The 21,792-nt window shown below is 35.3% G+C and overlaps 1 protein-coding gene across 1 annotated transcript in view; it reads left to right on the top strand.

Annotated features, from left to right (window-relative positions):
* The window catches only part of LOC127879958 (trichohyalin-like), a 97,803-nt gene extending 76,494 nt beyond the window's left edge, over positions 1 to 21,309 (top strand). Inside the window, exons 18-30 of the mRNA XM_052427097.1 lie at positions 230 to 391; positions 915 to 1,055; positions 2,293 to 2,433; positions 3,089 to 3,232; positions 6,007 to 6,174; positions 6,927 to 7,082; positions 8,278 to 8,430; positions 8,982 to 9,140; positions 11,789 to 11,941; positions 14,487 to 14,546; positions 18,517 to 18,614; positions 18,994 to 19,042; positions 21,148 to 21,309. Coding sequence (XP_052283057.1) covers positions 230 to 391; positions 915 to 1,055; positions 2,293 to 2,433; positions 3,089 to 3,232; positions 6,007 to 6,174; positions 6,927 to 7,082; positions 8,278 to 8,430; positions 8,982 to 9,140; positions 11,789 to 11,941; positions 14,487 to 14,546; positions 18,517 to 18,614; positions 18,994 to 19,042; positions 21,148 to 21,162 — 1,599 coding nt within the window. The 3' untranslated portion in view covers positions 21,163 to 21,309. The remainder of the gene's footprint in view (positions 1 to 229; positions 392 to 914; positions 1,056 to 2,292; positions 2,434 to 3,088; positions 3,233 to 6,006; positions 6,175 to 6,926; positions 7,083 to 8,277; positions 8,431 to 8,981; positions 9,141 to 11,788; positions 11,942 to 14,486; positions 14,547 to 18,516; positions 18,615 to 18,993; positions 19,043 to 21,147) is intronic.
* Positions 21,310 to 21,792: the final 483 nt, after the last annotated feature.

Raw genomic sequence — 21,792 nt, 5'->3', positions numbered from 1 at the left:
TCATCATGATACATGCTTTTGTATTAGAATTTTTTTGGATGTCACATTAAGAAGAAACTTTATGGAATCCACATTTTCATGTCACATGGTAGATCTGGTATATTTGCACTTTTTTTTGTCAGACAAATTTAGTGTTATACAGAATGCCTTCAATATTTGGACTGTCTTTTTTATTGAAACCACTTCTTTACTCTCTTTCCCTTCATGAGTCTTTATTCCGTTCCCATAGAAATATGGTGGCAACGCTGCAACCCAACGCACAACTCGCAGTGAACCAGCGGGTGATACTCCTGGTGCTTCATTTTACTATGGTAACGATGGAGTTGCTGCAGAGAAGAGGAAAAATTTGGAGGAAGAGCGTAAAAATGATTACAATCAGCTTGTGCGGGAGGTAACGCTACGCACCGTGTGATAGGGCAGGGGTTGATTCATGTTTGTGAAGGCCATATGGGTGCAGCGGCTAGAATGAACATAGTTCTCCTTCATGTAGCTGAGTCGCTTGTTATTTTCTTAGGTTCAACAGGCTGTGCACTTTTCAGTAAAATTCTGTTTTACTGACATGTTTATGGTTCATCTAAACTTTGCAGTGACATCCTTTTGTTTGGAATTACTACCTTATTTCCCACTTTAAAGTTTTTCTTTGCAGTATGGTTATGTTTTTTTTTTTTATAGTTTCACAGAAAATATTTAAACTACATAATGTAAGTTTATGCATCTTTTGTGCAAATTGTAATTAAAAATCAGAATGTATATTAATTTTCATCTACCAGTAATAATTTTAATGAATCACAAAATAGAAGTGGGACAATAGATTTGTTCTGCACAAACATGCTTGATAGTTTGTAAAACAAACACCATGCTTGCCACACTTCCATCGTCATTGACTCAAGGTATGCTGTGCCTTGTATTGACAGATGGAACCTCCACCATCTAAATCATATAATATCCCAGCGGACACTGAGTCAGGCTTACCGATTGGCCAACAGCATCATGAGGCCTGGAGAAAGTTCCTTCGAGAACAGAGAAATAGGGAATATAACCAACTAGTTGATGTGGTAATCTATGATTGCTTCATTATTGGCCCCTTTATGTAGGCACCTGTTTTGTGTTGGTTTGCTGTTGGCGCAATATGAAATTAAAGTAACATTACTACTCAAAATCAACGAAAATTTCGTACACTATTTTGTAAAATAAAGCTAAACAATTAAAAATCATTGTTCCTTATATCAATTGCCGAAATTTCAACACCAGATGTGGTCGGGTAAAATAGATGTTTGTGGATACAAAATGCTCGTTTTTATTATGGTTTAAAAATGGTACCATTTTAGTGTTCGTGTTTCGTATGAATAGATATATTCGCAGGAAATTAGCATGGAATTTATTGTGGGCACAAATAAATAAAAACGAGCATTTTGTTTCTACAAAAATCTATGTAATCATACCACATCTAGCGTTGAAATTGTGGCTATTGCCATAGGGAACACTGATTGTTTAGGTGTAAACTTTATTTCACAAAATACTTTACGAAATTTTCGTTGATTTTAAGCGTTATAGAAACTTTAACTTCTAACTTGGCTCTAACATGTTCTCTGTGTGAATTGGTATATGTGGCTGGTTTGCTGTGTATCTGTGCTTGTTGATTAAACGTTCTGTTTTCTTTCAATTCCAAATATTGAATGGTTGAATGATGTGATAGATCAGATAATAGATAGGAAAGATTAGATTTCAGTGAAATTTTGTTTGGCTATTTGTTTGTGTGATGCGCTCTGCCTTGTTTTCCACATGCAGGTTGGGGTAGTTTTTCAGCAGCAAGAGAAATGTGGATGGGGGCACAGTAATTAAGGAATGCTTGATCTTGAGTTGTATTCACCATCAACTGGAAAGTTGGTCTTATAATTTTATTATGTTAATTAGACTGTTTCAAAGAATATTTATGTATAGTTGTTATTTGTAATTATTTCAGAGTGTCCTATATAAAAACACTGACTGTGGATGATTAATATATATTGTTAGTTTTTTAGGAATTTTCAGGTACAAAGGTGATGCAAAACAATGATTTGGGGTCTGTTATCCTATTCAATGGAATTTTCAGAAAATATTCTGAATGGAATTTCCAGACCTGGTTTTGCACACAATTTTCAGAACTGGTTTTGGATGCAATTTTCAGACGAGGTTTTGCACATAATTTTCAGACCTGGTTATGCACACAATTTTCAGAACTGGTTTTGGATACTGTTTTCAGGCGTGGTTTAAATGACAATTTCCAGAACTGGTTTTGACCGCACTTTTCAGAAGAGTCAGGAGCACAGAAATCGAGAATGGAACTTTGATCAGGGCGGAGTCCTAGAGCTACGCGGGGATGATGCAGTGCAGAGCAAGCAACGAGAACTGAGGGCCGAGAGGCAAAAAGATTACGAGAACTACAAGAACCAGGTACACATGTCACCTGCCGTTGTCTACGACCCACACCGCATTTTACTTCATTAATGCATGCTGTTGGGTGTTCTAATTATAATTCATTCAGGTGGCTGGCTGCACTGTCGCTGCTGTATTTCTTCATGTGTGTTTTAATTTACAGGGGCATTTCATTCTCTTGCATATTTATTTGTCCATATGTCTCCAGTCTTTTTCATGGTCTGATACTCTGTGAGATATATTAGTTCTTTACTTTATACATTGAAAAGTGCATAGTATAAACATTTATCATTATAAATAGTGTATATTTAATGTTAAGGAAGGCGTTAGACTTTTCAAGTGTAATAATAACAATTATATAATTTTACCCTCATGTTCAGACCAGCTTTTTTTTATATAATGTTAACTGGAATTTATTGTTAGGAACTAATAAATTACATTTATTTTTAAATGTTTGCTTATTGAAGGAAACACGGTATACTTATTATTTTTAAGTCATTTGAAATTTTTACCACTTCGTTGTCATCACTTTTGTCATAGTTTTCCTGTACATTCATTCACATGAGTTAGTCATTTACATGCAATTTGATGCACTGCACTATATACACCTGTTCAGTCACATCGCACTAATTTTGTCACTGCGCTCACTGTGGTTTGTCTTGCGAATATTTAGACGAGGTCGAAACAGAATCGCTCTTGGCCTGAGCCAAGTAGTGATCAACCTCTAATCACACGAGGAGCGTACGATGGACTTAAGTCACTTTACGACGAGGAACGCAGGAAAGATCTGCGCATTGCTCTTGAACGCAAGCGTGAGGTAACAGATGCTTCCGAAAGCTTAACGCTCGGGCTTTATTCATTACCAGTATTCATAGTTCTAATATCAGAATTGTGTATTTACTTGTTTTTAACAGGTTTATGGTGTTGGTGTTTTGTTCTTTTTTGCTTGCTTTATGTTGTTTTTTGTTGATTTTGTAAATATCCTAAATTTGTCTGGTATTAACAGATATGTTTTTGCCCAAAAGGGAGGCATATTGTAATGGCATCGTCGGTCCTTCATTCAATTTTGTCTCGCTTATTGTGTGGACAATAATTCTAAGGAAGTATTGAAGGGATTCAAATGAAGCTTCAAATATGATTGAGGGCCTTAGGTGGAGTGAAGAATACGAAACTCATAACTCTGTCCTCAGCATTTATGGAGATATTACCCTTTGGTCATTTTTTTTCTGTGGAGCATAAAACGCTTTGCTTTGCATTAAAGGTATTGAAAGTAAACTTTGAACTCTGATTTATGCCATTTAGAGGAAGTTCAGATTACAAGAACCACAACTCTTCTATTAGTATTTTTAAAGTTATTGCTCTTTGCTTATTTTTGTTATAGTCATCTATTGTATAGAACATAACGCTTCAAGTATTGAGGGTATTTAAATTAACCTTTATAATAAAAGAAAAAGTACAAGAATTGTTACTCTCTAATGTATTTACAGAGTTATTTCCCTATGTAACTTGTTTACATGCCAAGCATAAAGTCGTAAGTATTGAAAAGACAGAAATCAAACTTCATATGTTGAAAGAGTATATTTAGAGGAAGTGGGCCCGGGGTACAAGAAATTTATTTTTGAGTTATTGCCCTTGGTATATATATTTTGTGCATGCAAAACATGGATAAACAAAAATATTGATTAACAGTAAATGATGTGTACTAACAAAATGTTATCTGTTTTGCTCATTTGTATTCATTGAAGAAGCATGGCATTGATTCAGTAATTGAGCCACGTAACAAATAATGATTGATGTAGCAAATTTCTGATTAATTGTGTCTAGTTACATTAGTATTGTAATTAATACATCTGATATTCCAGTTTAATTGACTTTTCCATATAATAAATTTTATATAATCTAATACATTTTTTTCATCTGTTTTTTTATGATGATATGTAGAATGGGCTTTTCTGTATCTTGATGGTGTGCATCCTTGTTTCATATCAGTTCGTTAAGTCTTATGACCATGCTTTTTAGATATGAAGGCCTCTAAGTCACTCTACTTTCAGCCTGTGTTTGCAGACAAAAAGTACCTTTTTTATTATATTCTTTGCAGTGATATAAATATATAAGTTGGAAAAATCCTTTTTCACTCCCACAACTGGAATACTTTTTTGTGAAAAAAAAAAAAAAAACTTTAATAGGTATAAAATAAAATGAACATTACAGCTCAAAATCTTCATATTTCCAGAAAAAATACTAAAATTATGACTCACTAATCAGGATGACATACACTCAATACAATCTTTCAGTTTTAATTTTCTAAATCATCACATTTTGTGATATTTGTGCCAAAGAACCTGCCCGTTTGGGTCATGTCGGAGCCCATACGCCGCAAGTATGACTACCACAATCCCATGGTGGACGCCATGGGGAAGTATGAGAACCAGCGCAAGCAGCTGCAGGCAGACTTGAGGCGTGACTGGCTCAAGCATCTCAGTCAGGTAGCGGAACGTAGCCACTCAGAGCATGACTAACCTAAGTCTACCAGATCAGAGCATGCTTAACATAGCTCATACTTCAGTACAACACTGCTGTACAGATTGGAGCGTGATTAGTGATTAACGTAGATCACTTTGAAGTTATCATATTTCACGTGTAGAGACTTGGCTCAATATCCGTAGAAAAACCAGCAATCAGTAGAGATTTGGGGATGCTTAACATAGCTCAACAAGTCTTCAGTAGAGACGATGGCATGTTTAACATAGCTAACTCTGACATAAACAGTCTGCACTAGAGACTTGGGCTTGTTTTACATAGCTCAACCAGTCTTCAGTAGAGACGATGGCATGTTTAACATAGCTAACTCTGACATAAACAGTCTGCACTAGAGACTTGGGCTTGTTTTACATAGCTCAACCAGTCTTCAGTAGAAATAATTGCAAGTTTAACATAGTTCACTCTGAAATAAACAGTCTGCTTTAGAGACTGGGGCTTGTTTAGCATAGCTCAGCCAGTTTTAAGTAGAGATCAAAGCGTGTTTGTCATAACTCAAGCAGTGTTCAGGAAATATCATGGTATGTTTAAAAGTAGTTCTGTCTTCCAGTGGCATATTAACTTCGTTCACTCTGATTTAAACACCCTGCAGTAACAGGTGTGCTATAGAGTTCACATAATTATGGGGGTGTTGTTTTTTTCCATATCATTCTTGCATGTTGGCATGTTTGAAAGTTGCCCACACAACACTCCAGAATGACAAATATTCCCTCCAAAATGAAAATATTTTTTCTGGATGAATGTTTTCTTCTTGACTTGACTCATATAGTATTGTGCATTAGCCAACATTTTAAATAGTATGATAATAATACCTTGTGTGTTCATGTTATGTAAAAATGCATGGCATTTGTGTGGTGGACAAACATAACAAAGGATTTCCCAAAAAGGACATGGGAACCACATTGTTTTAGAAATGCACTGTGTCCTGGGAATGATTGGAATAATTGTGTTCTGTGTACCAACAAATAAATACATTTTTTTTGATGTTGAACTTATTTTATACAATAAATCAGTGAACATTAGAGAATGTAAATGTAACCATGACAACTACAGAACCCTGCCCCTGTGACTGTGAGTCACACAGACCCCAACTATCACACGCCTGCGTCAGCGGGAGAGGAGCGGCCCCTTATACACTCCATGGGGCTGTACGAGCTGGAAACCAAGCAGAAGATGAAAGACGAGCTGCACAAGGACTTCCATGACTACCTGCACGACCAGGTACCCTGCTCCTTCCAGCATAGGTCATTGCATCAGTACTGCCCACATGACCCGTATACCGCCCTCTCCTTCTTGGGTCATTACATTGTGCATGCATTATAAGTTAGGAACAAATGAAGGGATTCAGATGAGACTTCAATTATCAATAGAGGGCATTAATTGATAGTACAAGAACCATAAGCAGGTCGCCGTGGTGTAATGGATATGGTGTTCGTCTAGCGACCATGAGGTCACGGGTTTGATCCCTACCGTGGGAGCGTGCTTTAGATCTCCCCCAAAGACACCAAATTCTGGTTCTAGGCCCAGGAAACGGACTCGAGAGCGTTTATATAAGCCATTGGCCTTCGATGCAATCGAGTTAAAATAAAAAGGTTTAAACTAAGAACCATAAGGATTTACAGAGTTATTGCCCTTGTGTCAATTTTCTTGAGCAGCGCATATCTCTATTAGGTATTCAAATGAAGCTTGGCAAATTGATAGAGGACATTGAAACAATTGTGCAGAGTACAAGAACCACCACTTTCTATACAGTATTTTTGGGAGTTATTGCCCTTGGCTAATTTTTGTATTGTTCATTGCTTGTGTGCTGCATAACTTAATAAGGAATGAAGGAATTCAAATAAAACAACTTGTTTAACTAATAAGGGCATTCAAGGAGAGTGCAAATTATTTATTTGAAAATTCATGTATTAAAATTATTTAAATACCAATTTCGCCATTACCATCTTCTTTACGATTGGCTTGATCATTAGCCTCACTATTCGCCCCCGAACACTGTGAGGGAAAACCTTATGCCCCATGAGGCATCCTCTGAGACCCCTCTAGTGCAGCACATGGGAGGATATGACACTACACGCAGGAAGTTTGTACTGCAGAGACACCAGGACTTGAAGGACTTCTCAGCAGAGGTAGCCATGTGGATTGGAAACTGATACAGCATGGACTGGCTCTAATAAACTTGTTACTAACATTGCATGGACCAGCTTAATGCAAGTTTGAAATAACAGCATAAAGACTGGTCTTCAATACAGCATGGATCAGCTAAATTAAAACTTGAAATGCTAGCATATAGACTGACCTCTAGTACAACATTTATTTGCTTGATTGAATATTGAAGAGATAGCATAAAGTACTGCATGGACTTGATTGATTGAAATGCTAGCACATTAACTTTTCACTAATACCGCATGGACGAGTTTGAAATGACATCAAACAGACTATGACCTCTCTTTATTGAAATACTAGCATATAGCCTAATCAATAACAAAGCATGTACCTACATGATTGAAATGCTAGCTTATAAACTGGTCAATAATCTGCATGGATCCACTCTGTTGAAATTGAAATCTAAACATATAAATCTGTTTAATAATGCTTTTTGAAATTTTCTCATGTGTCACAAATAATTCATAATTCCACTTGATTGAATGTTGAAAAACTTGCAAGTAAAATATTTACTAATACAGTGTGGTCACATTTGATTGAAGTTTAAAATTTAAGAATTGGGTGATGTTGCTTTTCATCCTTACAGAATATGCATGCAATGAACACTGTTTACCAGTGTAACAGAGAACTGGTTACCAATGAAACACCAGTAATTCATTTCATACCTTACTAGTATACCTAGATAAGTTTGTGATGTTTGTGTTGTTCAACATTTTTCTATCAATAACTTTCAAAAAACAATGCAAAATAAACAGTCATTAAAATCAAATAATGGATTGTTGTTTCTTTTCTAATGTTTGTGTTGTTTAACATTGTTTCATCAATTATTTTCTAAAAATGATACAAAATAAACATTCATAAAAATCAAATAATGGATTCTTGTTTCTTTCCCTAAGAACTTCAATTATATAAACCCACATGTTTGAAACCAAGTACTGCAAATACTTGGTTTATGAATGGAAGCTTGAACAACTGGATTTTTTCATTTAAACCAGTCTCATCTTTGGAAAAAGATGCTGTTTTCTTCTTAAGATAAATATATTTGTGTGCTTGGGGTGTCTAGTTAAATGCGAATGAAGCTATTTGTTTACTTTGAGTGTATTGTTGAATATGAAAGAAGCTAGTTGTTGACATGGGTCTTGGTCTTGTCGCTCTCAGCATCAAAAGGACGCAAGTCCGGGCAAAGTACAAGACATGCCCCATGATGCCTCGGACGAGGTACCATTGGTCAGCTATATGGGACAGTATGACACCAAGAGACTTCAGTTCCGTAATGAACGCCATCAGGACTTCAAGCAGTTTTCCAATCAGGTTCTAGCATGGCTGTTGTTGCTGTTGTGGATGTGTTCATTCGGAATGTTTTATTTTTGTGTTCTTTTAATTATTTTCCTTTAAAATGTTTTCATCATTTTAATTTTGTTTGTTTTGATTTTCAGGAATGTTTGACAGCTGAACAGTTTTTAAATACTTGTTTTTATTTTGCAGAGTTTTGATATGGTTGTATTTTTTTCCTGTTTTGAAGGATAACTCATAAACAACTCATAAACGTGTTCTGTTAATTGGTTTTGAATACCATGTTCTGACATGCACGATCTGTGATATGTTGTTCTTTTTACAGGAAACCGTTTCTGTAGTAGATAAGTTGCATGTTAAACCATGCTTATTTGTACCCACCAGCCAAAATGTACATAAGAAACCCTTATAGTTGTTGATAAGTTCCTTGTTAAACTATGTTGACAACTTTCTTCTTTCTCTGTCAATTCATAAACACTTGTTAACTATTTTAATATCGTTTGCCCCTCCATCTCCTCACACCTACACACTTCCTGGTTGATTCAGTGCAGCCTGCGTTTTGTTTATAGAGGCATAAACAGCTTCGCAACCCACACGATCATTTCGTGTTTCCCACTGTGGCAGTGGCGGAGAAGCCATTGGTGGCTCACATGGGTCGCGATGTTGAGCAGCGGCGCATCGACCTGCGAGCCGAACGTAAAAATGACTACCAGCAGTACCAGTTGCAGGTAGACGCCACGAATGTAAGCCTTGCATGATTGGTCTGTAAAGGTCATGTGCCTGCTGCATGACTTATAATATGATAGGACAGATGCTGCAACGTGACTGATGCTTGACTAATGATTGGAAAAATGTGGTTATGAGACTGCTGCATTACTAATTATTTGCCAGATGTAGTCATGTGACTTAATATATTGCATGACTAATGATTGACCATGTGATAGTGGCTTGGCTTCTGATTTGCTGGTTGTGGTAAGGTGACTGCTGCATAAAAAATGATTGGCTAAGTGTGGTCATGTGACTGTGTTTGCTGCATTACTTATGGTTTGCCATGTGACAGTGATTTGGGTACAGATTGGTTGAATGTAGTAATGCGCTTGCTGTTCTACTTATAATCAAGGTCAGATGATATCACGTGAATACCGCTTGACGGTTATATGTTTCATGACCAAAGCTGTGTTTATGGGATCAGACAGTAGTCGAGATTCGTTTTTTGTATTGTTTAATATCTTGTGCTTTTGTTGATATGGATTGTAAGTCATTTGCTTGATAGGAAACAATGCTGTTGATGATTTTAGTGTATGCATGATGTGTACATTAAATATAATACTAACCTATGCATGATTATCTTGTCATGTTATATTTGTAGTAAAATTTATGACCTTATATGTTTACACTATTCTTATTTCCATCTTGTATTCTGTTCTATGCATCTTAATAATGAAGATGTGCAGAACAGTTAAGCTCAGTATAAATGTTGTAATTATTATTTTTCAATGTGACTTTGTTCTTCTCTTTCCCTGTGGCCTGGATGACAGTCTTCCATAAATCTTTATACTCTCAGCATAAGGAACTGAATAATTAATAAATGCATGTTGTTTTTCAGAAACTGAATATCACCATGCTCCTAATCATTTTCTGTAGTTTGTTTTGAATGTCTTGTATTTTAGGACATGATATATTGCTCCTTCACAACTTTAACAATTTGGGAAGTGTTCTTGTTAAATATAGTTTTGTACGTTTAAATAGTTTTCTTTATGTTTGGGCTGTTATCAATTAACTGGCAATTTGTTTGTGTTTGCTGTTAGATTGTGTGATTTAAAATTTTGCTTTGTATAAGCTATATTTTATTTTTTGTATTATTTTCTCCCATTGTATGTTAATTGTGTTCTGTTCATATTTGTGACTAATATTGCAGTTACAACAGTTTTTTCTGATCCCACTTTGATTTCTTCTTTTGTTAATTAAACTGCTCAGGATGCAGAACAACTAACATCTGTAGTCTAATTTACCTATCATACTAAATTATGCAAATTTGTATTATTATAATAAAACAATTTAAGCTTGACTGTGAATAACATTTAAGTAATTGAAATTATATGTGCTAGTTTGTTGTATTTAATGGCTGACTTAATGGCTGACTTCATTAAAATAAGAACTGTGACATGAATTAATGAGTAATATGCTATATGCATTAAGCAAAACACTAAACCATGACTCTTTTGCGCAGTTCTGTCAGTTGCAACCCTGTCTGGTTAACCTATTACCCCAAAGATATGTATTTTGACGCATTTGTTGTCACTTTAAAGTTAAATTTAATTAAAGACTTTTCTTACTATGTTCAAGTTTTAAAGGCTTCATTTCCAACCCTTAGATGCTGATGAGAGGCAAACAGCATAAAACCTGAAGAGACTGCGAGTGAATCGCAGGCTGTTCTGATTTTATACTGATTGCAAAAGCCATTTTCACTTTGCTTCTGATGTGGAAAGGGTTAAAGGCACATAAGGTTTTGTGGTCTCATAAGCAAACATTATTACTGCTCATCAGATCATATGGATGCAGAGGCAAATCTTGTGCTGCACTCTGTGGATATTTTATTTTTAAGATCCATTTTCGCACGATGTGGGTCATGTAAAATAATTACTAACACAAAAAGAAACAAGTGTGTTGCTGTCAATAACATTATATAAATTGTAAATTAATTGCTTGCATGTACTTTTATATAATAATTATGTCTAAAAAATTTTTTTTTATCTAATTACATATAAGATATACTTGACTAATTACAAAGATATTTTTTTGATACTAAATGATAATTATATGATAATAAATGTATTGCTGATAATTTAATTGATTTATTTAATTATTAACAATTCATTACTATCCCTATTCAGACCATACAGCTCGCCAACTTAATAATAGACTGGATATTTGTGAACTATATTTGCATAAATTATATGCTTGACCAGTTTTCCATGTTCATACTTTTATTTGTGTGCACATTTTTAAAATAAATGACACAATAACATTTATTTTGGAAGATTTTATGAAATCATTGTGTATCTTAAAGTTTTATAACTATACAATACATTTTCTTCCCAAATTCAGTGTTTAATTGTGTTATTCTTCTTTCATTAATGATGCTATGACAGCATCAAGGATGCATGCCATTCACAAAATCTTATATTGTAGATGGATCGATGGATTGTTCTTAAGACACATCTGCTGTCCTTAATTATACAGGTTTTGGTCGTATAACAACTCATTTTGATTAAAATTAAATTTTACCATTTTTATCATAAAGGCAAGTGTAAGATTGGTGAGCTTTGTTCACCTACTACTGTAATTTGACACCCAGACTGTTTATGCCTTGCAGCAGAAGATCATGAATCCCCAGCGTCGCCATGACTTTGTGGACACTGCATCTGGTCCGTTCAATGGACTGTTCCAGGGACTGGGTGAGCACGGCACGGACAAGGAGACCTTGAACCAGCAGCGTCGCCAAGAGTACAATGACAAGCTCGACCAGGTACCCATATGAGACACGTTCTGAGAAAACTGGACTTTATACATGTCCGCACAGGCTAATCAGGGACGGCACTTTCTGCTTTTATGGTATTTTTCGTTCAAATTAAAATTCTTTTAAACTTATACAGTATATGTCGAAAGTATCGTCTCTGATTAGCCGGTGCAAACTGCACAGGCTAATGTGGGATGACTTTTTATGCATTAGGCCGAGTTTTCCAGAAAAGGCCTTTAAAATACAGGAGCAGTAATGTTAATTGTAAACCCTTTTTCTTAGCTTGATTGCATGTAAAGCTTAAAGATTATATAGAATAATTAAGTCAATTTTTCGGAGAGAAGCAATACTTGAACCTTTAACCTACTGGTCAAAAGGAAGCCACAATATTCACTGCAACATTGAGACTTCTTACCGAGGCATTACAAGTTATCTCAATTAAATGCTTTTAACAAATTTATATTTATCATTGAACATCTGTTGAAACCATCTGTCTTGTAAAACCTGGTGTAACCCATGAGTTCTTCATTTTTTTCTGTCATATTTAATGTAATGGCTCTTCTGATAATATCTTAACTAATATTTTATTAACTTTAGTTACTGATTTTTTTTGTTTGCTTTAGCTTCCATGTACGTTATTTATTGATCGCAATCAATAAAAAATATTATGTTGAATAAACCAAATACATCTTTTAATGTTCTTGCTTGACATGACATATTTTTCTGGGTTGAATTGCTCAAGAATGTAGTACCCTGCGTGACTCACGCCTGTTGTGTCTTGAAATAGCGGAAATATTTATTTGCTTTATTTGGTAAAGCGAAAAAAACATACTAATGAAAAAAAGACATATGAAATAATTGTTTTTTAGGGTTCAGTTTAATGACTGTAAGATAGGCAGGTGATTATAATATTGAGCAATTGAACCATTTCCATTGTTTTAACGTTCACAAGTCCAACGCTGTTTCTAGATTAAACTCGGACCTCACTGCTAATGTATCACAGCATTCATTTTCCGCACTATTTTTAAAACTCTAAATATTTAGATACCACTGCCACCTACCGTTTTTTTACATTCGTAATTTTTTTAGGGATTTTATCTCAACTGTTGGTAATAAATTGGCGTTTTTTGCAACTTTGTATTTGATTTTCGACAAGTGCCGCAATACAGTGAGGTCCCATGATATTGCACATAAACCTCATTACCTGACACTGGCCATCATGCACTAACAGTGTCTCGCTAAAACTGGTCTTAAGCCATATGCGGCAACCTTCGCTTCAGAGCAGCCTGATAAGGAGCTACCCTGTCTACTCATGAGACTAGGAAACCTTGCATGACTTTATATGGCGGACATGGTCGTTTCTGACAAGACTGGGTTATTGAGCACGCTCGACTGAAGTTATGCTTTCCGCATATGGCATAAGACCCATTTTTGCATGACACAGCTCATATAAAAAAAATATGATCTTTACAAAGGTATAGGAATATAGTTTCATCAATGAAGGAGTATCCATTTTAAAACACATTTGTTATATCATGGAATATTTTTATTATATGCTGAACAAATTCAATTATAAACTGGAATGTAGGACCAAGTCAAGTTAATATTTACGCAGATTTTAGGCTTGTCAGATGAATGTGTAACAGCTATAGCTTTTAAAACAGCTGCCTTCTGGAAAAACTGTGCTGAATGAATTGGCATCCCAGATTAGCCTGTGCAGTATGCATAGGCTAATTATGGATGACACTTTCTGCATTTCTGGGATTTTTTGTTCAAAGGATGTCTCTTAAATGAGGTCTTAAACAATAGACTATTCCTGGATCACACTTAACCCTTTGCATGCTGGGAAATTTGTCGTCTGCTAAAATGTTGTCTGCTGAATTTCTAAAATTAGCATTTTCTTGGATTTTTTTCAAAGAATACTATAAGAGTAGCAAACAGTTTGGATCCTGATGAGAAACCACATTCTGTGGTGTCTCATCTGGATCCAAACTGTTTGCAAAGGCCTTCAAAATTCGGTTCCAGCACTGAAAGAGTAAATGCAAAATGATTCAGCTTAATATTCCCAGAGGAGTATTAGAGCAGTACCAGTTTCCAAGGCTTGTACCCCTTTCTTGTGTGCGCTAGAGCCCTTGAGAGCAGTACCAGTTTCCAAGGCTTGTACCCCTTTCTTGTGTGCGCTAGAGCCCTTGAGAGCAGTACCAGTTTCCAAGGCTTGTACCCCTTTCTTGTGTGCGCTAGAGCCCTTGAGAGCAGTACCAGTTTCCAAGGCTTGTACCCCTTTCTTGTGTGCGCTAGAGCCCTTGAGAGCAGTACCGGTTTCCAAGGCTTGTACCCCTTTCTTGTGTGCGCTAGAGCCCTTGAGAGCAGTACCAGTTTCCAAGGCTTGTACCCCTTTCTTGTGTGCGCTAGAGCCCTTGAGAGCAGTACCAGTTTCCAAGGCTTGTACCCCTTTCTTGTGTGCGCTAGAGCCCTTGAGAGCAGTACCAGTTTCCAAGGCTTGTACCCCTTTCTTGTGTGCGCTAGAGCCCTAGCTTGTGTGAATTTCTTGCAGCAATTTGGCAAGGACAAGCCTTCTGGACGGCCCAACTGGGTCAAGGAGCCCCTACCAAATGTAAGTCAGCTAGCTCCCTCACTGCATGTACATACCAGCATGTTGTGCTTGTGTGACCTGCCTTGCATGAGCAGTCATGAGCAATCTTAACTAAGCAAGACAGCTTCTTAAAAAACAATGAAATCTGTGTTAAAATAAATTTACAAGCCAGGCAAAACTGTGTCAAAGGATAATTTCTAAACCAAGCAGAACTTCTTAAATGTTTTTAGCTCACCTTAGCACAAAGTGCTCAATGTGAGATATTGTGTCTGGTATGCTGTTACATGTTTTTGATGTAGGATGTCAACTTTCAGCTGATTAATACTATACAGGCCACAATCTTTATGAAAAGAATGCTCTGTCAGAGCGTTTATCTGGAAAATATCTTGGCTAAATTTGAATCTGGGTCGCATACATTAAAATATAAGGTCACCTGTTAAAATCTGTAAACTTATAAACAATTTAGAGGCCACATTTATTCCAAAAACTGTATTATCAAAATGTTTATTTTGACAATATCTATAGTTTAAGTTTGAATCTGGATCATGGAGTCCAACACCTAGGTCATCAGGTCAAATCTTAGTAGCAAGATCATGGAGTCATGGACACCTAGGTCATCAGGTCAAATCTTAGTACAAATGTAACAAGTTTTGTTACCTCTCAAGAGTCCAACCCCTAGGTCATCAGGTCAAATCTTAGTAACAAGTCTTGTTACCTCTACATTTATGACTCAAACTTGATGCAACTTTGTCATAATGTTTATTAAGTAATAAACTTCTCCTTACTTCAAGGGTCAGGGTCAAGGTCACAATAATATTAGAGTATGAAAGTCATATTTGGCCATTAAACTATAGGGGCCATTTACAGATTTAACGTTTTGTTAGATTGACAAAATAAAAAAAAGTTGTTTCAGATTCGCAAATTTTCGTTTTAGTTATGATATTTTTAAGGAAATAGTAATACTGACCATTTACCATGCTCTTAAATATCTATTATATGCATCTTTTGACTATTTGAAAACCTGAAAATTATAAAGCGTCCTGCGACGCGAAAGATTGAATAATTTGGAAAGTTCTGTTGTTGTCCTTATATTTTGGGAAACTACAAAGATTGCTTATACAGGTAAAAAATACATCCGCTCTTATAAGCATGAGCATGGATGGTCGAGTGGTCTAGACGGGAGACTTTTTACTCAAGGACTCAAGGGGTCAGTGGTTCGAGCCCTGTTGAGGGTTACTTTGTTTCATTTTTTTAAATTGTATTTTTGTTTTTTTTACTGGAGATTTTTAGGTCAAATGTTTAAATTTATCAATATAAAGCATATAATGACAAGCTTCAATACATGCCAAAATCTGTTAAACGGCCCCTTTAACAGCTCATGCTTGATGTACCATAATTACTCAGACACTTAAAAATAATGGTTTTTTTGTTGTCCGAAAATTTAGGTCTGAAAAATATTCCAAAATAACCGCTGTCCGAAAATTTAGAGACAAAAATTAAGGTGTCCAAAAATTATAATTATATTGACATAAAACCAATAAATCAATGTACAATAATTGTATTGTGATTTACTTTTAATTTTTTGCTTTGAAATAAATACATCTTCACAACTTCGCTTACTCTTGCCTGAAATGATATAGAACAAAAAAGTAAAAAACATAAAACATTCTGCTTCCTTAATAAGACAAAACTGTTTCAAATGCTGTTGGGTGAATCCATTGTTTTCTGCTGGCATACATGGTTATTTACCCAATTATGCAAATGTAAAGGTCTATTTCCATGAGGAATGCATCTGCCAGGTTTAATAACCTTAATCGAGTTGTAAAAATCCATGCTCGAAGTGTCACAAAATAAGCCAAAACAGGGCCGAATTCTGTAGAATAGTGCTGTTGAATATACAAAATTTAGAGACATTTATTACGGACGAAAACTCATATGTGTGAAAATGAAGAGTAACGAAAAATTTTAGTTTTGCTAAAAAAGATGGTGTCCGAAAACTTGAGTAAATTTTACAGTAAGCTTAGTTTTGAGACGAAGGTGGAATAAGTGAGCATCATATACATAGATCATTAAGGTCTATCCTATTGTTCTCCTACTAAGTTTGTATGGAAAGTCTTCAATAACTGGTTCCCATAAACTCAGGAGAGCACTTAAGGGCCATGATGGCTGTCTTGTTTTAAAAACCAGTCACAAGTTTGTCAAAACAATTTAAAAACAACAAATGATGGGGATATTAAACTTAGTAGTATAATTAAAGTAACATTGCAAGGCACAGTGTTGTAACATACCGTTAGGTGTTACATACAAATGAATTTATAAAATACCAGATAACTATGATTTTATGTGTACAATCTGAATTGCATGACTAATCATAACTTTTGAGTATGTTGCTAATATAATAACTTGGCTTTACTATGCTTTGCCTATTAGTTCTTATGTAAGTATCTCCAACTTAACAGCTCCTTACAAAGTGTCTACACTTCAATCAGTGCCTAACTTGAAAAAGCGTTTAAACTTGAATTTAGCATTTTGATTCATGAATTTTTATAAAATGGATTACATTGACTCAAAAATCAATGTTAACAGCTTTGAAATACTCGTTTTATGATTCAGTGCATTTATTCTTATTGGTATAAAACATGACCATTATTTAAGAGAAACTACATTTTTACTAGAAGGCATTTCTGGTTGTTGTCAAGAACTTGAATTGTCATGAAAGTGATGCTTTTAAGTCAGTTTTGTGATAATTATTTGTCTAATCCACTGCCTTTCTTGGAAATAATCCCATTGTATGTGTTTGTCTAACTCATAATCCTATTGTCTTAACTATCTATAGTGTTTTTACCTTTATGCTTTTTTTGGTTAAATGTGTGATTATATTTAATCTCTGCATTATGCAATGTTAAAAGAACCTACCAAAAATGATGACTATGTCTTTGAGTAGATGTTGTTGCACATGTAGCATCCATATGCTTACCTCAAAGGTCAGCGATTTTTTCCTTCTTTATAAAGTACCAGTAAAGGGCACTTTCCCAATTACGAAAAAACTACAAATTTCCCAATTGCTGGCCAAAAAATTCCCAATTTAAGGTAAAAATTTTTTTGTCTATTTTTTGAAAAATGCAACATTTTGTTAGTTTCCCTGTGCAGCTCTATGGTTTTAACCTAGATAAATATAATATTGACAGCTTGAAAATACTTAGTTATCAATTTTAAAGTATTTGGGAGCATAAAATCAAATACACCAATTTCCCAATTTGAGGGTTTCACGACTTGATTTTTCCCAATTTGAGGGTTTTCACGACTCAATTTTTCCCAATTGGACCGGTACAGCTACTTTTCCCAATTGGACAAAAAAAATCGCTGAAGGTCAAGGTCACACTTAGAGGTCAACTGTCAAGTTGGCCTTCTAACAGCTTGTCCACACTGTAATTTCATTATTCATCATGCAATACTAAGATTACTTGATACAAATGTCCACCACGAAAAGATGATGTGTAGCATGTAACATGAAACTCCCTACTTCTGACGTCAAGGTCAAACTTAAAGATCAAAAGTTCAATTTAGCCGTAGATCTTCTTGTTCGGACTTGAAGAAGGTGTGTCATTACTTGGGCAAAGGTTGAGGTTATACTAAAGGTCAAAGATCAATTACGTGTATGCTGCAGCTTGTTAATTAATTACACCAATTATTGACAATGGGCTCAACATGTTGCAAGCAGACATCTAGCATTAGATTTGTGATGAATCATGATAATGGTATTGAAACCTTAATTGAGAAAAAAATATTTATTGGCATGTTATGTTAATGTTTTGCGCGCAGCTATAAGTATAGGTTCAGAGCTGTGATTATAAATTTTGCAAGACTAAGTATTTGTTTGGCTAGCAGCAATCATGATTGGTTCAGAGGTTTCAAAGGAATCTGGATAATATTTTGCTTCTCAGTTATCATGATCTAGGTAAGATATTTCAGTACTATGAGCGTGCTTCAGAACGTGGATCGTGGTCGTTCCCCTCAGCGTGTGCCCCCGCCCACAGACCAGTACTCCAAGCTGCTTGAGGAGAAGAGACGTGAGGAGGCCAGCAGAAGGTAACAGTTTTAAACAGGGTTTGGGGTTTTCTGCTACAACAATATTGGTGTCTTTTTGTTTTCCAAATTATTTAAATAGTTCCCTACCCTTGTATCCTCTATTGTTATGAATGCATTTTAATCTCTGACATGATTCATTCATTCTTTTCTCTGAATAAACAGAAATACTGATTTTTGGTGACATGATGTACGTGTAGATAAAATATATTACCTGGCTGTTTAGAAATCTTCTATTATGGCCTTCAAATGGTCCTCTTGTGTAGTCATCATACAGATTGCAGTTCCACACTGTTTCAGATCTAGTCTGTTGAATGGTGTTTTCAGGTCTAGAAAGTTGAAACAGTTTCATAACCAATCTAGCTGTTTGTTTGTGTTTCAGACGCTATGATGACCCAGAGTTCCAGGGAAGGCTTCCCAATAGCAGAGAGGTGAAAAAACACTTGCAATTATTCCAATACTCTAAAATGATAACAATGGATTCAAATAAAATTGTGTCTTAGCTACAACTTCATATATGCAGTGCAAAACAAAATGACTTAGAGTTCTTGAACTACAAGTATATAAGGTGGCAACATGTGACAGGAATTCCACCTAGACACATTAAAATTGGGTATTTGGGACATCTTAAGAATTGTTCATCATAGTTTTATTTCAACCCCACTAGTCGGTCTGCACTATACTATTTTGCTCCATATTGTACGATCAGATGAATGTATTTAAGACTTTTCATGCAATGTTAATGTTTGAAAAAAAAACAGTTATAGATATCATGAATAGCAACAGTTCCTGATAATGGTGTCACTGCTGAACACCACCATCAGGCACTACCATTTTGATTATTAGAATATACATGTATATATGCTAAAATAAGTTGAGGCATCTTTGCAAGATTTTTATGCTCCCCCAAAAAGAACATATAGTCGCCGCTTCGTTTGTCTGTCCGTCCGTGTGTCCGTCCGTGCACAATTTTTGTCCGGGCTATTTCTCAGCAACTAATGACCGGAATTCATTGAAACTTTATGGGAAGCTTCACTACCAAGAGATGTGCATATTATCAGCGGGTTCTGGTCGGATGATTTTTCACAGAGTTATGGCCCTTTGAAATTTTCCATTAACTGTACATATAGTGCAATTATTGTCAGTGCTATTTCTCAGCAACTAATGACGGGAATTCAATGAAACTTTATGGGAAGCTTCACTACCAAGAGGAGATGTGCATATTATTAGCGGGTGTCGGATGATTTTCACAAGAGTAATGGCCCTTTGAAATTTTCCATTAACTGTACATATAGTGCAATTCTTGTCCGGGCTATTTCTCAGCAACTAATGACCGGAATTCAATGAAACTTTATGGGAAGCTTCACTACCAAGAGGAGATGTGCATATTATCAGCGGGTTCTTGTCGGATGATTTTTCACAGAGTTATGGCCCTTTGAAATTTTATATAAAAAAATTATTGTCCCCCCAACTACAGTGCCCTCACGACGTTTCCTTTTATCTGAATGTATAGTGCAATATTGTGACAAAAAAACTTTGGGGAGCATCACCCGTCTCCGACGGTTTCTTGTTTAAAATAATTATTAAAATATCATCAGGTCATAATCATTAATTAAATCTTTGTTTGAACGCTTATTTTCAATTTGTTTAGACAATAAAAAATTGGTAGTGAAATGACCATTTTGACATAACTGAAATACTGTATAGTATGGCTGTAATCCAAATAGACAAACAAAATCAAAACCACTTAAGTGGTTAAATCTTATTACCTTACTCTATTCTGCTTGATAAAGCAGGACCAGAAAAGAATTTAACTCCCTATGTTACCGTTAGTGCAAAGTTGTCACTTAATGATACAAATTAAAGGGGCCTTTTCACAGATTTTGGCATTTTTTAACTTATTTATTAAATGCTTTATATTGATAAATGTAAACATTGGATCGTAAAAGCTCCAGTAAAAAATCAAGAATAAAATTAAAAAAGGAAAAGAACATTGCCCGGAGCAGGTTTCGAACCAGTGACCCCTGGAGTTTTGCCAGAGTCCTGAAGTAAAAACGCTATAGCCTACTGAGCTATTCCGCCGAGTACACATTCTTAACGTATTTTATACATTATATAAACAATCTTCGTAGTTGCACAAAATTTAACGACAAAAACAGAACTCTCCAAATTATTCAATCGTTACGCGTTGCAACGCTTTATAATTTTTAGGTTTTAAAATCGTCAAAAGATGCATATAATGGCTATATTAGAGCATGGTAATTGTTCAGTATTACTGTTTCCTCACAAATATCATAACTAAAACGAAAATTTGCGAATCTGAAACAACTTTTTTCAATTTTGTCAATTTACCAAAGCGTGAAAAGATCCCTTTAATTGCAATATTAGCTTATTGATAAAAATGATTTCAGTCGGAATTATTTTATTGTGTATGTTTAACAACTGTAATTGCTATCTTAAATTAAAGAAAAATCTTTCTTAGTGCTTACTAGGGTGTATGTTTTCATCAAACATGTGTCCATGTCTTCTTTTTCAGCGTTATGGATACTAGTGAGTGTCAAGGGCAGACAATATGCCGTGGTGATTCCCAATTAAAATAAATCTTCAATATTGCCTAATATATGCTGAACATCTGGTGCAGAAAACTGAGTGCTTGAAACATTAACAACAGTGCTTTAATAATTTTACTGTATAATGTGATGATGAAGAACACTGTGTTTTAAAATACATATTTTTACAAACATGTGCTACCTGTTGTTTTGTCTTGGTTTTTATTTGTGCTATTAACTCTCAGTGCTGGAACCGAATTTTGAAGACCTTTACAAACAGTTTGGATCCAGATGAGACGCCACAGAACATGGAGTCTCATCAAGATCCAAACTGTTTGCTATTCTGATAGTTATTCTCTGAAAAAAATCAAAGATAATGCTAATTTTAGAAATTCAGCAGACAACATTTTAGCAGACAAACAAATTTCCCAGCATGCAAAGGGTTAAAGATGTGTCTTTGTGATCGTATGCAAAATGTGTACATAAAAATGCATTTCAACATCACCTCCATACTGTCCTATATAAGGGCACAGTTTGTAACGCTATCAATGATAATCATTTTTCCATTGTCAGTTAGAGTTTTGTGTTTGTTCAAGTATTTGGTTTTGTTAGTGTCTTGTTAGCTTAAAATT

The sequence above is a fragment of the Dreissena polymorpha genome, chromosome 4, assembly GCF_020536995.1.
Source record: "Dreissena polymorpha isolate Duluth1 chromosome 4, UMN_Dpol_1.0, whole genome shotgun sequence".
In the NCBI taxonomy this organism is placed as follows: domain Eukaryota; kingdom Metazoa; phylum Mollusca; class Bivalvia; order Myida; family Dreissenidae; genus Dreissena; species Dreissena polymorpha.
Note: the sequence above shows the minus strand (reverse complement) of the source record. Positions and strands in the feature narration are given on the sequence as shown.